Source organism: Dreissena polymorpha, chromosome 3 (genome assembly GCF_020536995.1).
Source record: "Dreissena polymorpha isolate Duluth1 chromosome 3, UMN_Dpol_1.0, whole genome shotgun sequence".
Taxonomy (NCBI): domain Eukaryota; kingdom Metazoa; phylum Mollusca; class Bivalvia; order Myida; family Dreissenidae; genus Dreissena; species Dreissena polymorpha.
In genome coordinates, this window is record NC_068357.1 from 77,243,661 (window position 1) to 77,260,653 (window position 16,993).

The 16,993-nt window shown below is 34.0% G+C and overlaps 3 protein-coding genes across 8 annotated transcripts in view; 2 read left to right on the forward strand and 1 right to left on the reverse strand.

Moving 5' to 3' along the window:
- Nucleotides 1-16,993, forward strand: part of LOC127874834 (ras guanyl-releasing protein 3-like) — a 296,898-nt gene that overhangs the window by 251,546 nt on the left and 28,359 nt on the right. The window lies entirely within an intron of this gene.
- LOC127874832 (DNA polymerase eta-like) overlaps nucleotides 1-16,993 on the reverse strand; it is a 220,026-nt gene that overhangs the window by 124,176 nt on the left and 78,857 nt on the right. The window contains exons 7-9 of the mRNA XM_052419465.1: nucleotides 11,510-11,629; nucleotides 9,964-10,087; nucleotides 8,016-8,081 (exon numbers count right to left, since the gene is read on the reverse strand). Coding sequence (XP_052275425.1) covers nucleotides 8,016-8,081; nucleotides 9,964-10,087; nucleotides 11,510-11,629 — 310 coding nt within the window. The remainder of the gene's footprint in view (nucleotides 1-8,015; nucleotides 8,082-9,963; nucleotides 10,088-11,509; nucleotides 11,630-16,993) is intronic.
- Nucleotides 1-16,993, forward strand: part of LOC127874838 (uncharacterized) — a 180,765-nt gene that overhangs the window by 113,349 nt on the left and 50,423 nt on the right. The window lies entirely within an intron of this gene.

Sequence of the window (16,993 nt, forward strand, 5' to 3'; positions counted from 1 at the left end):
CCATAGGAAACGATTCATATGTATTATGTGGAGACTTCAATTTTGTACTTGATGTGAATATTGATTATGCCAACTATAAAACTTTTAATAATAATAAGTCAAGGGAATTATTATCTTCTGTTATCAGGGATAACAATCTAATAGACACTTTTAGGGTCATAAACGGTAATGCAAAATGTTTTACTTGGCGAAAGCCTAATACCGTCCCACAAGGCAGACTAGACTTCTTTTTAACTACTAATGATTTTCATCAGTTTATGCAAAAATCGGACATACAGGCAAGCTACAGATCAGACCACTCCCCTATAACCTTGGAATTAAACTTAAGCAAAATAGAACATGGAAAAGGTCTGTGGAAATTTAATAACTCATTACTTTATGACCAAGAATATCTTAATTGCATAAAGCAAAAAATTGAAGAAGTTAAGCAGCAATATGCCTTACCTGTTTATAATATTGAACTTCTTAATACTATAGATAATGACTTAATACAGTTTAATATCAATGATCAACTGTTTCTAGAAACTTTATTGATGGAAATCAGAGGTAAAACCATATCATATTCAAGCTTCAAATCGAAAAAGAGAAAAGAGAGGGAAGATCATATTTTAAAAGCAATTGAAGACATTGAAAAAATTTTAACGAATGATAACATTGAAGAACTCAATATTTTGCATCAACAACTAATAAACATTCGGTACATGAAATTGAAAGGGGCTTTTATTAGAGCAAATGCGAAATGGATTGATGAAGGTGAAAAACCCTCAAATTACTTTTGTAACTTAGAATTTCAATATGCTACTAGTAAAAACATCCCTTTTATTGAAAACGATGAAGGTCAACGACTACTTGACATCAAAGTATTTTAAAAGAAGCAGCCCGATTCTACAAAAAACTGTATACAAAGTCTATTTTCAATGACTCGTACAATGTACATGATGACCTTAAAGGCATAAACACTTCTAAATTAAGCACTGCATAATCTCAATCATTGGAAGGATTACTAACACTTAAGGAAATATCAGTCACTTTAAAAAATATGAAACATGAAGAAAGCCCTGGATCAGATGGTTTCACAGCAGAATTTTTTAAAGTCTTTTGAAAAGATCTAGGTCATTTTATAGTTAGAAGCCTTAATTATGGTTTTACCTCTGGAACCATGTCAGTTACTCAAAAACAAGGTATAATCACATGTATACCTAAAGATAATAAACCCAGACATTTTCTGATAAACCTAAGGCCACTAATGCTTTTAAATGTCGTTACAAGCTTGCATCTGGGACTATTGCAAATAGACTAAAAAATGTCCTTGACACTTTTATTTCTAAAGATCAGACAGGATTTATTAAAGGTAGATATATTGGTGAGAATACCAGACTATTATATGATATTATGAAATATACAGAAGATAATAATATCCCTGGACTCTTGATGACCATTGACTTTGAAAAGGCATTTGATACCCTTGAGTTTGATTTTATAGAAAAAACATTAGATTATTTTAATTTTGGTACAACGTTAAAAAAAATGGATTTCCCTTTTCCTACATCATACCTTAACGGCAATCAAATAAATCGGTTTTTATTAGAAGTTATTACAAATGAATGAGGCTGCCGACAAGGAGACCCAATAAGTTTGTATATTTTTATTCTCTGTGCTGAAATTTTGGCAATTAAAATAAGAAATTGTAATGCAATTAAAGGGATAGCGATACAAAATATTGAATATAAAATTTCTCAGTTTGCAGATGATACATCTCTATTTATAGATGGCACCGATGTCTCCCTAAATGCTACCCTTGATCTGTTAAATAACTTTGCCATTTGCTCTGGATTAACAATTAATTATGACAAAACATATCTTATATGGATTGGTTCCAAAAAGTTCAGCATTCAATCAATAAAAACTTAATATAAACTAGTATGGGGCAAACTTACTTTAAAGTTTTAGGAATATTATTTGATGTTGACTTAAAGAAAATGATAGACATAAACTTCTCCAGTAAACTTGAAAAGCTGCACAATATTATAAATTTTGGAAAAGGAGAACTTTAACACCCCTAGGAAAGATAACTGTTGTTATAACACTCTTACTTCCCTTTTTTACACACCTGTTTATAACTCTTCCTAGCCCAGGAGAAAGAGTATTAAAACAGATAAATAGCCTGTTTTCAAATTGTGTATGGGATGGGCCAGCAAAAATTAAACATTCTATTGCTGTTAAATCATATGATAATGGAGGAGTGGCAATGACTGATATATATGCTTTTGAAAAAAACAATGAAAATGACATGGTTAAGGAAAATTGTATCAAGCAATGGAAAATGTTTCCAACTGGTGTATTCTATGTTTGATGTGAAGAAAATATTCAATTTAGGAAAATTTTACATAGAACAAATTATGATAGGTTTAACAATTTGTTTTTGGAGAGATGTCCTTACTTTCTATATTGAGTATATTAATAAACAAAATATCAGTTAGTGTGAAGACATCCTTGACATGCCTTTATTTTACAACCACAATTTCAATATAGGTATGCATTTTATATATAATAAAAATATGTATGACAGGGGAATAAGATATGTAAAGGACATAGTATGCACTTCTGGAGAATTTTTAAAACAATCTGAATTAGAACTGTGAAGGCATTTTTCAAATTATCAGGATTTTCAGTTTTAAGAAAGCCCAGTATACAATGTGCATTTATATCGTTTTACTTAAAAAACATAGTATTGGGTCATAATTAAAATAACCTTGTTTATAAATGCTTTAGCTATAATACAGATGTACCCACTTGCCATTCAAAATGGAATACACTTTTTAATAACATTGAATGGTCAAAAGTGCATACACTTACTTTTACTATATCTAGAGACCAGGGGCGTAGCTGGGCTGATTTTCAATGTACGCAAACGGCATGCTAGGGGGTTCCGGGGGCATGCTCCCCCTGATTTCTTTTATCTCTACGAAGCCGTACGTGCATTCTAGAGATACTTCAGACAATATAATAGTGCAAAATTTGGCGTGATAAATGAAACAAATTCAACAGTAATTATGTTTAAAACGAAAAAAAACCAAACAAGCCTGTGGTAGGATTCTAACTCGCATACTAGTTTTCCACTCTGACCACTGAGCCTTAGTAGCAAGACCACTGAGCCTTAGTAGCAATTGCGTAAGACGAAAAATTAAATCAATATATAATCAAAAGCGCTCATTTTTGCTTTGACTGTGCATTAAAAAGGATATTTGTATGACTTTTAAGTTTCTGCTGATCAACCAAGAGAGTTTTAAACTTAAAAAAAACACTTCAACTGATATAAAGTTAACATTTTACAACCAGCCACATGAACATGTTAAAGGGGACGTTTATCTCTCTTATGAAATATGAGATCAAACAACGAACCTTAAACATATTTACCTAAGACTTCAATAAACCAGACCTCACAGCGATCACGAAATTTACGATAACATATAAATCATTGAAAAATAAGCTAAAATATTTAGCAATATTGACACAAAGTAGAATAACCAAGTTATAGTTATATATCTTGTTCCGTTTTGCTCTTCACATAGTCTGCTTAAATATATAATTAAATGTTCCCGTAAATATAAGTGTCACCTTAAAGAGCATACAATATTGAATTGTGCAGGACTTAAGATATTTTGCAGGAGTGCTGACGTTATCTGCACTTTACTGTAATTGGCATTTTTATTGGCAACTGTCTGTGTTTATAGTAGGGGCGAATCAAAAAAGATTAGTTTGTTTTCAAGTAAGTAAACAAAGAATTGTTTATGTTTTGCAAAAAGATGACTAACTTATCAGAGCTCGACATTTCCTTTAAAATCCACTTATCCAGTTCCACTAGTGCCGTTACATTTTACTTCTCCAGAAAAGTAACTTCTCCTGACTCTAAAATGCAACCTAATATACTATATATGTTTTCAGTAATTTAACAACTAAATTACAAAAAAGCACGAATAGAAGACAGTCTCCTTATATTGTCCTATTATTATGTTAATATGCGTTTATTAGAGGTCTATTTTTGGAAACACGTGACCCAGATTCAAACTCGGCCTAGACTTTGTCGCGATAAATATTTTGATATAATTTAATTGAGATTGACTCATACCTGTAGCCTCTAGAGTGGCAACAATGTTTTGTTTTCTAAGATTTAACCTGGTGACATAGTTTTTAGAAATACATGACGCAGAATCAATGTTGGCCTCAGTATTGCCTATAAGCATTTTGGCAAAGTTTCGTCAAATTTGTTTTGGCCTTTGTCAGCATGATCACTGTCAAATAGCTATTTCATTTTGTGAACGCAAATAACATTCTCATAATAACATAACATTTTGGACTATTGTGCAAAATGGTGTTTAGATCTAGAATATGTGTGATAGATATTCATAAAAGTTTATTTTTTAACAGCCTTATTTAAATAATTGTGTAAAATTGTTATCCTCATCAAGACGGTGGCTTTTATTGGTATAAGTTTTACAATTTCATTATGTTTGCAATACTTTAATATAGAAAATGTACCCAATTCGATAAGCATTCAATGTTGCCGCTGCATAAATTATCGCAAGCAATTTAGGTCAAAGGGAGTTTATACAGCTTTTCCGAAACAATAACCAAGTACATGTATAGTTAAATTATGCAATTAGCTATAATGAGAATTGTTCTTATAAAAATTATAAATACCATTTAAAACAAGAAAACCAAGATCATCATCGATTGCTCACCCTGAAATGGTACAATGTTTTTATGTTATGTTGGCTATACATTATTTACTATGTTCTCCTGGTTATGGTTGGCTTTGCCACTAGAGACATTATTTAAAGTACTTAAACTTGCGGTTTTATAGATGTATAGATCAACAATAAAAAGTCAGCGTAAACATCACAATACGGCGGGCTATGTTTATGTTGATCCGCTATTTTGAAGACATGCCGCGTGAATAACTTTGCGATACAAGGGGCTTAATTAAGATAGATCTACCAGCATTTTAAATAATTACATATTAATTAACACAGTTTGTACCCCTTTAACCGCATATGATTACAGTAGGTTACTGTAAGGGTTTTTTAAGTGGATGGAGCAAATCGTAAGTAATGCATTAATACCCGATCTTTAAACATGTGACTTTTGTCGAATATAACTGACTTTATTGAATGCCTTAGACCGGACCCCCTCTATGTTTATGTTTTTATTGCATTTTTCGACCACTTTATTTTCCATTTATGCCAACGAATTGTACTCAAATGAGTACTTGAGTACGCCTGTCTACGCCGCTGGAGACACATACACTCAGTGGTTTCAGACAAGAATTATACACATAATTTTAGGCACCAAATCTTTGCTATATAAAATGAATATTGTTAATGACAATTTATGTTGCTTTTGTAAAGAAAATGAAGAAACCATATTACACATATTCTGGGACTGTATTTTTACCAAGATAATTGTTAATTATGTTTTAGAATTTTTAGGATTGCATGATGTGCAAAAATATACAGAGATTTCCTGTTAAACAATGCTATTTGGGAGTACAAGCGATAACATGACTGATATGTATTTTTCTGTCCAAACTATCATAACATGGCATTTTTGTATGTTTCTGTGTGTGCTTGTGTGTGTGCATGTTAGTATTTATATAATGTTATGCATAGATTTTATTTACCTCTATTATAGCAATACCTGTTGTTTTTTATATCAAGCAAGAAGAATTGTTTAAAGGAACTCTATTATATACTAACAAATTGACATGTAAATTAACAACTATTATTGTAATGAATTGAGGTGAAATAAAGTTTACCGTATAAAAAAAATAAAAATAAAATAAAAAATATATTGAGGTTTATTTTATCACTTTAGTAACAGTATGTTACAATTTTTTCTGTTTATGTTGCTTTCTTCATTTTGTCATTAAACCCAAGATAAACTAAGAATTAATTGATGCGTTGAAGTTTTCCTCAGTTTTTGTAAAATATATACTTATAGCTGATATAATTATAACATTTCTTCCAATTACTACAAAAATATACTTTGAAAATGAGAAATAACATTTTTAACAAGACTATTGCCAAGCAATATAAGTCCCCTACCGATGAACCTCCATCTTTTTCAGCAATATTTCTAGTCTATTTGTTGCCATAGCAACCAGAATTCTTGACCTAGGAACAAAACGAAATGACGTGCATAATCTCCATATTGCCATCTATCGATGTTTCAAGTTTCATGAAAAAATATGAAGAACTTTTTAAGTTATCGCAGGATCCACTATTTTCAGCAATATTTCTAGTCTATTTGTTTACATTTCTAGTCTTTTTGTTGCCATAGCAACCAGAATTCTTGACGTAGGAACAAAATGAAATGACGTGCATAATCTCCATATTGCCATCTATGCATGTTTTAAGTTTCATGTAAAAATATGTAGAACTTTTTAAGTTATTGAAGGATCCAGAAAAGAGTGACAGACAGAGCGCAAACCATAAGTCCCATCCGGTTTCACCGGTAGGGGACAAATAAGTGGATCATTGAGCATAAAAACAAAGTCTAGCCCATCTTCACTTTATTGTGTTGACAAATATAAGTTTCAATTTTATGTTTGACAAATGTGGAAGTAGTTCACTAAACAAACATTTTTTAGTAGACAAACTAACCAATGAACCAACTGACAAAACCAACAGGGTTACTCCACCATATGCCCTTCAAACTTTGCCGGGAAAAAATAATTAAGTGTTCAGTCAACGATTGAATGCCATCCCGCGTGTTACATGTCAATAGCAAAAATACAATTAACATGGCAACGGCACAAAACAAGGTTTTCAACCCTATACTAATTAATTAACATTTATCTAAATAATTGTGCAATCCAAGTTAGGTCTGGATGCAAACTTCCTACACACTCGGTTTCAGAACATTGCCAACATCCAAACTTAAGTCATTGAGCAGAAACTAAATTTCTTTTTTAATTACAGAGACCTTGTCCTTGTTCTGACTGGCGGAAAATAGAATCTAAAGCTAGATCAGAATTTAAACTACCAAACCATAATTTCAGAACAATGTCTCCATAAAAACTCAAGTTATTGAAGGAAAATCATTTTTTTCTATTAATTGACCCCAAATGCAATCCGAGTTTGGTCTGCAAGTAGGCTACTTACAAACCAAAGTTGAGTGATACCTCCATCAAGAGTCAATGAGTGTGATACCTCCATCAAGAGTCAATGAGTGTGATACCTCCATCTAGAGTCAAGTAACTGTGTGATACCTCCATCAAGAGTCAAGTAACCGTGTGATACCTCCATCAGGAGTCAAGTAACTGTGTGATACCTCCATCAAGAGTCAAGTAACTGTGTGATACCTCCATCAAGAGTCAAGTAACTGTGTGATACCTCCATCAAGAGTCAAGTAACTGTGTGATACCTCCATCAAGAGTCAAGTAACTGTGTGATACCTCCATCAAGAGTCAAGTAACTATGTGATACCTCCATCAAGAGTCAAGTAACTGTGTGATACCTCCATCAAGAGTCAAGTAACTGTGTGATACCTCCATCAAGAGTCAAGTAACTGTGTGATACCTCCATCAAGAGTCAAGTAACTGTGTGATACCTCCATCAAGAGTCAAGTAACTGAGCGGATATTGTTTTTCTATTTTTAGTAACAGTTACCTTGACCCGACTGGCCTCTAATACAAACACAATCTAGGTATTCATGCAAGCTTGCTACAAGTTTAGCTTCATTTTGTTCTCTTACAACTAAAGTATCAACTGGCAACCATCTGTTTGACACCAATTGCCTACCCTAACTGAATCCAATTACCAGGATGTTCAACTTTTTTTAAAATCAAGTTAAAACTTGTAATATTATAATATAATATGGGATAACATGACTAACAGTTTTCTACTGAATTTATTATTTTTTGCTTAACCAGACCTGTGGAATGCATTCCGCTAGACATTTTGCCCTTTAGTTAAGAAAAAATAGGCCAAACAACATGATAATTAGGTACCCACATTGTGTTTGTCTTTGATGAGCCTTTCCTCCACCTCTTTAGCCAGCTCTGACAACCAGAACTTCACCTGCAACACAAGCACATCTTGCAAACCAATACCCTATCTGTCTTCATTGAAAGTCAGTAATGTCATCGAGACAGTTCCAATATACACGGGTAATTCAGTAATGCTTAGTAATCCATTGGCATAAAGCAATCACATCGGTTATTTCAACTGCTGGAAAATAGGTCATAATTCTGTAATTTACTAGTACTTATTGAAAGAGTTGCTACATGTAGGTAAGTACAGTATGTTCATAGGGACCTCGTTATGGGAAAACTGGGCTTAATGCATGTGCAGCAAGTGTCTTCTCAGATTAGCCTGTGCAGTCCGCACATGCTAATTTGGGACAACATTTTCCACTTTTATAGATTTTTTCCTTTAACGCAGGTGCCTTCTTAACAAAAATCCAGTTAATGCAGAATGCGTCATAGTGCAGACTGTACCGGCTAATCTGTGACAACACTCTCTTTAAGCACATGAATTAAGCCCAGATTTCCCGGAGCAAGGCCCATTCAACCATGAAAGCCTCCATGTATCAGCAGCACAAGCGATAGAGATGATTACAGTTAAGCACATGCATTAAGCCTCCAAGTATCAGCAGCACAAGCGATAGAGATGATTACAGTTAGGTACATGCATTAAGCCTCCAAGAATCAGCAGCACAAGTGATAGAGATGATTACAGTTAAGTACATGCATTAAGCCTCCAAGAATCAGCAGCACAAGTGATAGAGATGATTACAGTTAGGTACATGCATTAAGCCTCCAAGAATCAGCAGCACAAGCGATAGAGATGATTACAGTTAGGTACATGCATTAAGCCTCCAAGTATCAGCAGCACAAGCGATAGAGATGATTACAGTTAGGTACATGCATTAAGCCTCCAAGTATCAGCAGCACAAGCGATAGAGATGATTACAGTTAGGTACATGCATAAAGCCTCCAAGAATCAGCAGCACAAGTGATAGAGATGATTACAGTTAGGTACATGCATTAAGCCTCCAAGAATCAGCAGCACAAGTGATAGAGATGATTACAGTTAAGCACATGCATTAAGCCTCCAAGAATCAGCAGCACAAGCGATAGAGATGATTACAGTTAGGTACATGCATTAAGCCTAAAAGTATCAGCAGCACAAGCGATAGAGATGATTACAGTTAAGTACATGCATTAAGCCTCCAAGAATCAGCAGCACAAGCAATAGAGATGATTACAGTTAGGTACATGCATTAAGCCTCCAAGAATCAGCAGCACAAGCGATAGAGATGATTACAGCTAGGTACATGCATTAAGCCTCCAAGTATCAGCAGCACAAGCGATAGAGATGATTACAGTTAGGTACATGCATTAAGCCTCCAAGAATCAGCAGCACAAGTGATAGAGATGATTACAGTTAGGTACATGCATTAAGCCTCCAAGAATCAGCAGCACAAGCGATAGAGATGATTACAGTTAGGTACATGCATTAAGCCTCCAAGAATCAGCAGCACAAGCGATAGAGATGATTACAGTTAGGTACATGCATTAAGCCTCCAAGAATCAGCAGCACAAGCGATAGAGATGATTACAGTTAGGTACATGCATTAAGCCTTCAAGAATCAGCAGCACAAGCGATAGAGATGATAACAGTTAGGTACATGCATTAAGCCTCCAAGAATCAGCAGCACAAGCGATAGAGATGATTACAGTTAGGTACATGCATTAAGCCTCCAAGAATCAGCAGCACAAGCGATAGAGATGATTACAGTTAGGTACATGCATTAAGCATCCAAGTATCAGCAGCACAAGTGATAGAGATGATTACAGTTAAGCACATGCATTAAGCCCAGATTTCACAGAACATTGCCCATTCAACCATGAAAGCCTCCAAGAATCAGCGACACAAGCGATAGAGATGATTTCAGCACCTTGTCTCGTGTGTTGAGGCAGTTCTTGCCAGTGAAGTTCTTGCTGCAGCCTATAGACTTGGGGAGCTGCCTAGCTGACACTGGCTCGCTATCAAACCCTCGACACACACTGTACAACCAACTCCTGCAGTATGCAAGTAAAACAAATATTAAACATCAATATCATCATCAACATCACCACTACCACTCATTACCACCATTGTCATCATCATCTAATTGTCATCATGATAATGATCATCATCATCATCATCAATGCATCATCATCATTATCATCATCAATGCATTATCATCAATGCATTATCATCATCGTCATTGCCATCATCATCATCATCATCATCATCATCATCATCATCATCATCATCATCATCATCATCATCATCATCATCATCATCATCATCATCATCATCATCATCATTAATCAATATTAAAAAAATTTACAAGGCCATAGGCCTTTTTTTACCTTACAAAAATTAAAGTAAGAAATAAGTGAGCAAGGATTGAGATTTACCAACAATTTTTTGAAAATTTGGCAAAAATAAAAGTGAATTACTGTGATTGTAAAAAAACTCTTTTTCTGTTTATCATACTGAGTTTCAATTGAACGCTCCACATTGCAGGTTTAATTGATTTTGTACAATTATTCTAATGCAAATAGACAAAACAAATACTTAGCATATTGGCCTTCCTCCCATATGTGCAAATAAGGGAAACAGGTAAACCCCAATGCTGGGGCCTGGGGCATTATTTGAACAAACTGGTAGAGGAACATCATGCAATGTTACATGACAAATAACAAACCTTTGTGGTTTCAGAAGAAAAGATTTTTTGAAGTTTGCTATACAATGGATAGCAGTTAACTCCAGGGCAGGGCTAATTTTGATCAAAGGGGTATGATTTGAACAAACTTGGTAGAGGACCAAAATGTGATGTTGCATGTAAAATATTTACCTCTCGGTCTTGTCTTTTTAGAAATTTCAAAAGCTAATTGTCTGTTCAAATATATTTGTACAAGCTTATATGAATTATGTGACCCCTGGGGGGGTAGATATTTTTCACCAAAGGGGAATGAATTGAACAAACTTAGTAGAGAACACCACCAGAAGATGTTACACATAAAATACTTCAAGTCCACAACCTTGTAGCTTCAGAAAAGAGTTTGGAACTTTTCATTTTTACTTTCAAAGTTTTTATTTTAAAAAACGATTAAAAGCTCTGGAGACCTACATATGAAATGGACCAGAACCATTTGAACAACTTTGAAAGAAGGTCACCCAAGGATCATTCCTATGACAGTTTTTTAATTTCTTAAAATCTGTCAAGAATTTTCTTAAGTAAACTGTTACAAGAAAAAAGAAAATACACGCACCTTACTCACTGACAGACAACAGATATAATGGTATCCTAAAAGATCAACATGAGCGCTATTTGCTCAGGTGGACTATAAATACTTACGAATAGAATTGAAACATAATTCTAATTTGATTCAGTAACAGTAAAAAAATTCCCGCTTATATGAATACACTGTAAACTATAACTGTAGTGGTACCCATTTTTCTCGCCCAGTAGTTGCTGCAGTGCGCGCTCAGAGAAGACAAGCAGGTCGGCCATGTTTTCTACACGCAGGTGCTCCGATACTAGGGTGCCCATCTTGCCTCCAAGGTTGCGACTTAAATACAACCACAATCAGTAACATGGTATTTTCTGCCATTCAACACATTTTCTACAAATACACAAATTTGGTCAAACAAATTTCATTTGTTATAAAACAATAAATATGAACCTTGCTTCGGGCAAATCTGGCTGAATGCATGTTGGGCAAAGTGTGGTCAATGATCGGCCTGTGCAGTTTTCAAGACTTACCTGAGACGACACTTTCTGTTTCAACAAGAGATTGCCAAGCAATATGGTTCCCTAACGGTGAAACTCCACCATTTAGAGTAAAATTTATTTTATTTTTTTTATATTTTTTTTATTTGTTTCACCAGTAGGGGACAATAAATTGTAACATTTAAAGAAAGTCTCTTCTGAACATAAATCAAGTCCAGGCAGAAAGTGTCTTCCCTGATAAGCCTGTTCAGACTGCACAGGCTAATCTTCAATAACATTTTATGCGCATGCATTAAGCCCGTTTTTGCAAGAGCATAGCTCACACATACATAAAATCACAAGAATTCTGATGTTACCAACAAAGTCGACAAAGCAGACATTAAAATGTGATTATAACAATAAGATCAACTGACGATGTGACAATGAGATGAACACACAAGATAGCCAAATGAACTTCCCCGCCTCATTGTGGCCATGCTTTTCAACAAGCAAACCATTTTTCAAACTCAGCTGAGAAATTATTCACAAGCTTTTTTCTTTAGCCATTAAAAACAAACTGTCAAACTTTTGAAAGCCAATTCTATACAAAAGGAGTTTGTTCATCTTGACTTTGTGACCTTGTTTGGGGCCTCATATAACCTCGTTTCAAATTAAGATGATGTTACATCAAAACAAAATGTTAAGGCCGAATTTCCTGACAAATTTAATTTGGGTTCTAATTTGTAAACAAACTTAATGTTAGGGACAAATGATTTTCCATTGACACAACACAAACGAGGATTATATTGTGCTCAGGTGAGTCTTTAATAATGATTGTGTAACATAATTCTGATGTGTCTTTTAAAATGATTGTTGCATTAACTGCATCTTAGAACTGGTAAAAAATGAGAAACAGAATGAACTAACTCGACCACTAAAAAACTTCTGTACATATGAGGCTGTGAAAACTTGAACTAAAATACAGTCTAGATGGATGAGGTTGTGCCAGTTGGCACTGGCTATTCTGTTACTATACTTAATTTGCAAGCATAAAGCCAATTTTCCAAGAGATTGGTGTGGAACTCTTATATCTGGTACCACAATTTACATCAGACACAGATGTTTCACTCTTAATTATCAAAATATAACTGATCCTTATAATATAGACTCAGTACACAAAAGTTGTAACACGCTAAAATATATTTGGACTGCATAACTTGCATAGCAACTTGAAAGAGAAAAAATACTTCATAAAAGGGGCATATGAGCAATATTTGCCTGAAATTAAATCAATGTCTGTGAACACTTCTTAAACTTTAATCAATGAAAAAACAGGAGATGTGTTAGTCAGAAACACAATGCCCCCTAATGGGCCGCTTTGAAGCCATATATTTGACCTTTGACCTTGAAGGATGACTTTGACCTTTCACCACTCAAAATGTGAAGCTCCATGAGATACACATGCATGCCAAATATCAAGTTGCTATTTTCAATATTGCAAAAGTTACAACAAAGGTTAAAGTTTTGGGACAGACACACAGACAGACACATACAATGACAGACAGACAGGCCAAAAACAATATACCCCCAATCATTCGATCCGGGGGCATAAAAATACTTCATAAAACGGGCATATGAGCAATATTTGCCTGTCTGTGAACACCTTTTAAAACTTAAACTATTGAAAAAATTTTTTTACTATGTTCTTTTAGTAGACAGAACAACAGTCCTGGTACCATTTTGACTATGTGTTTTTTAATAGACAGAACATCATTTCTGTTAGAAGACTTTTGAAGAGCTGGGGCACTTGTGAATGAGGCAGTATCGTCTGCTTGTTGGGCTTGTGGAACCCACAGGCAAGCTTGGCCAACATCTGAAATATAGCCAAAATATTAGCCCTTATTTAGGATAACAAGGCTTTATGCATTTGCATAAAGTGTTGTCCCAGATAAGCCTCTTATTATTTCAGTCCATATCTATGTATAATATTCTAATGATATTTGATTAAATAATCATATATACTTGCTATTCTATATATCATATACACATTATGGACAAGATAAATTGCATAAAGTACTATTATTTTTACATTCATTTATGTTGATGATTAATATAAAATGTTTTTCACATATATTTTTTACAAGATAGTTTCCCGTAGCAGGACATCAAGTTGATTTTTTGTATTTAGTCCATTTGGTGATTGCGTTTGAAACTTCTTTATAAATTCCAATTCTTTAATAAGTCTGTAATAATGGAAACTGTCTCTTATTTGTGTTAACACTGATACACCCATATCCTGCACTCTGTGGCCAGCACCATTGAAATGTTCTGAGATTGGTTTCTCTCTTCGTAGTCGCACGTCAACCTCGTGTTTTTTGGCACGTTCCTTTAATGATCTGCTTGTCTCTCCGACGTATACCATCTTTTGGCATTTAATACAAAATATACCGTACACCAAGTTATAAATGTTACAGTTCTGTTTTATTGCTTCGTTTGGAATGTCACTTTTTGGGTTGTTATGAAAACCTCTTTTCAACATTTTACAGACTATACAATTAGTCTTACACGATTGTGGTATTAGTTGAAAACGTTTGTTTATTTCTTTGTTTGTTTTTCCATGAACTAAAATGTCACCGATATTCCTATCTCGTCTGTATGCAACTATTGGTACGTCTGGGAATATATTTTTCATTCTGTCTGATTTATATAGTTTGTCTGTATGTTTTCGAATTATTGAGTGGATATTTGGAAGGTTGTTAGAATAAGTTATAGCTAGTGGTACTCTCTTGTTGGCTGTTTTATTTGTTTCTTTCTTCTTAAGTAAGTCTTTCCTATTTAAATTATCAACTCGGGATAGCTCATGGTTTACAAATTTATTTGGATATCCTCTTTTTTGTAGATTCTGTTTTAGTTCTTTTTTACGATGTTTGTATTTGTTTTCGTCAGAACATATTCTTTTTAAACGTATTCCTAATCCATAGGGTATTGCTTTCTTCACATTTGTTGGATGGTCTGAGTCATATTGGACATATTGATGTTTATCCGTTGGCTTTGAGTATAAATCAGTTGTTATTTTATTATCTTCTAGTTGAATTTTTGTGTCTAAGAAATCTATCTGTGTTGTGTTCCATCTTAATTAATAAACAAACGTTTTCAACTAATACCACAATCGTGTAAGACTAATTGGATAGTCTGTAAAATGTTGAAAAGAGGTTTTCATAACAACCCAAAAAGTGACATTCCAAACGAAGCAATAAAACAGAACTGTAACATTTATAACTTGGTGTACGGTATATTTTTTATTAAATGCCAAAAGATGGTATACGTCGGAGAGACAAGCAGATCATTAAAGGAACGTGCCAAATAACACGAGGCTGACGTGCGACTACGAAGAGAGAAACCAATCTCAGAACATTTCAATGGTGCTGGCCACAGAGTGCAGGATATGGGTGTATCAGTGTTAACACAAATAAGAGACAGTTCCCATTATTACAGACTTATTAAAGAATTGGAATTTATAAAGAAGTTTCAAACGCAATCACCAAATGGACTAAATACAAAAAATCAACTTGATGTCCTGCTACGGGAAACTATCTTGTAAAAAATATATGTGAAAAACATTTTATATTAATCATCAACATAAATGAATGTAAAAATAATAGTACTTTATGCAATTTATCTTGTCCATAATGTGTATATGATATATAGAATAGCAAGTATATATGATTATTTAATCAAATATCATTAGAATATTATGCATAGATATGGACTGAAATAATAAGAGTCATTAAATAAGTTTTACCTATTTAATTTATGATAATAAGTTAAGGTAGATTATAATTACATATGATGATGATTATTTTATTGTAAAATATCAATTTATTAAATATATAAAGCACACATTTAACATAGGATTAAGATACAATATGTAAGTGTTTAACGTCATTTCATTTTTGGCGAATTTTTACATTTTTTTTTGGCGCCATTTTATATAACGCCATTTATGAAGTCATCATGTACAACGTCATTTGACGTTTAAAAACATTTTTCTTTGTTATTTAAATTGTGCAGTCAAAAATCGTAAAAATGTAGTTAACATATAATTTCCAATGTTTTGATAAAGGCATTATGCCGAAACGTCAATTAAAGGAGTATAATCAGAGAGTTATAATTCCATAGTAGCTAAAAGTGTTGTCCCTGATTAGCCTGTGCTTTAGGCATAAGCATTAACCCTGTTGTCCTAGAAAACAGCTCATAAGCATAACATTTTGTCGGGAATTCTAGTAAAGCATAATGTTCTAACAGTGCCTGTAGAATAATGGTGAATACTTAAAACACATTTATATAGATCCCTTGCAAGAGCACAGAAAGCCCGACCTTGTTGTGAGCAATGCCAGCGGAGCACCTGAACCCAGTGTCCTCATACACAGCCTGTCTCATTTCCTCCGCTATCACCGCTCCCACAGCCAGTCGACGATCATGCATTTCCAGCGTTGCTTCATTAAATGTTGTCTCCAACCAATCGCTCAGAGTCTTGCCATCTGATAGGTAAATGTGAAAGTAAATTCTTACCTACAGTGAATATTTTCCAAACTTAACTGGGTTTGAAAAACAAGAGCTTTGTCCCGGACAAAACAGCAGTCACCTAAAGGCTAAATGTTGTTTGAGTAAGAAGAGGATTTCCACAAGTTTCATTAACCTAGATGCAAATAGTCCAATTATTTTTGTAACCAAGGCAACCACATTTTGGTCTTAAAAAGAACTGAAAAATGTGTTTGTTTATCATGTGGCCCTCTAGACAAACACAGTTTCCTCAACCTAGATAAAATACTTTTTGATTCATCACAGGATCCACACTGTTTTGATGGACAGATGAAAGGACTTACAGTCCGATTGACACAACTAAAATAATGTACATATTCACCAAATAGCACACTATCCACGCATCAAGTTACAATGTAAGAGTAGTGACCACATAGGCCAGGTCCTTATTAAAATACCAACTGATTTAATTAACCACTTTGGAAGACCGCCAAGACCATCTGTTAGATAAGACTGTATTTGTGACAAACATTGCAGCATTTATGTACAATGTACTAAAACAAGTATTAGTTTTTCACACTCAATAAAGGTCACTTAAAATAAGTAGGCTTATGTTAATACAGTAAATCTAACGTGCTTAGCCATACATTGCAAACCAAAATTACTATCATAAGTGAATCAA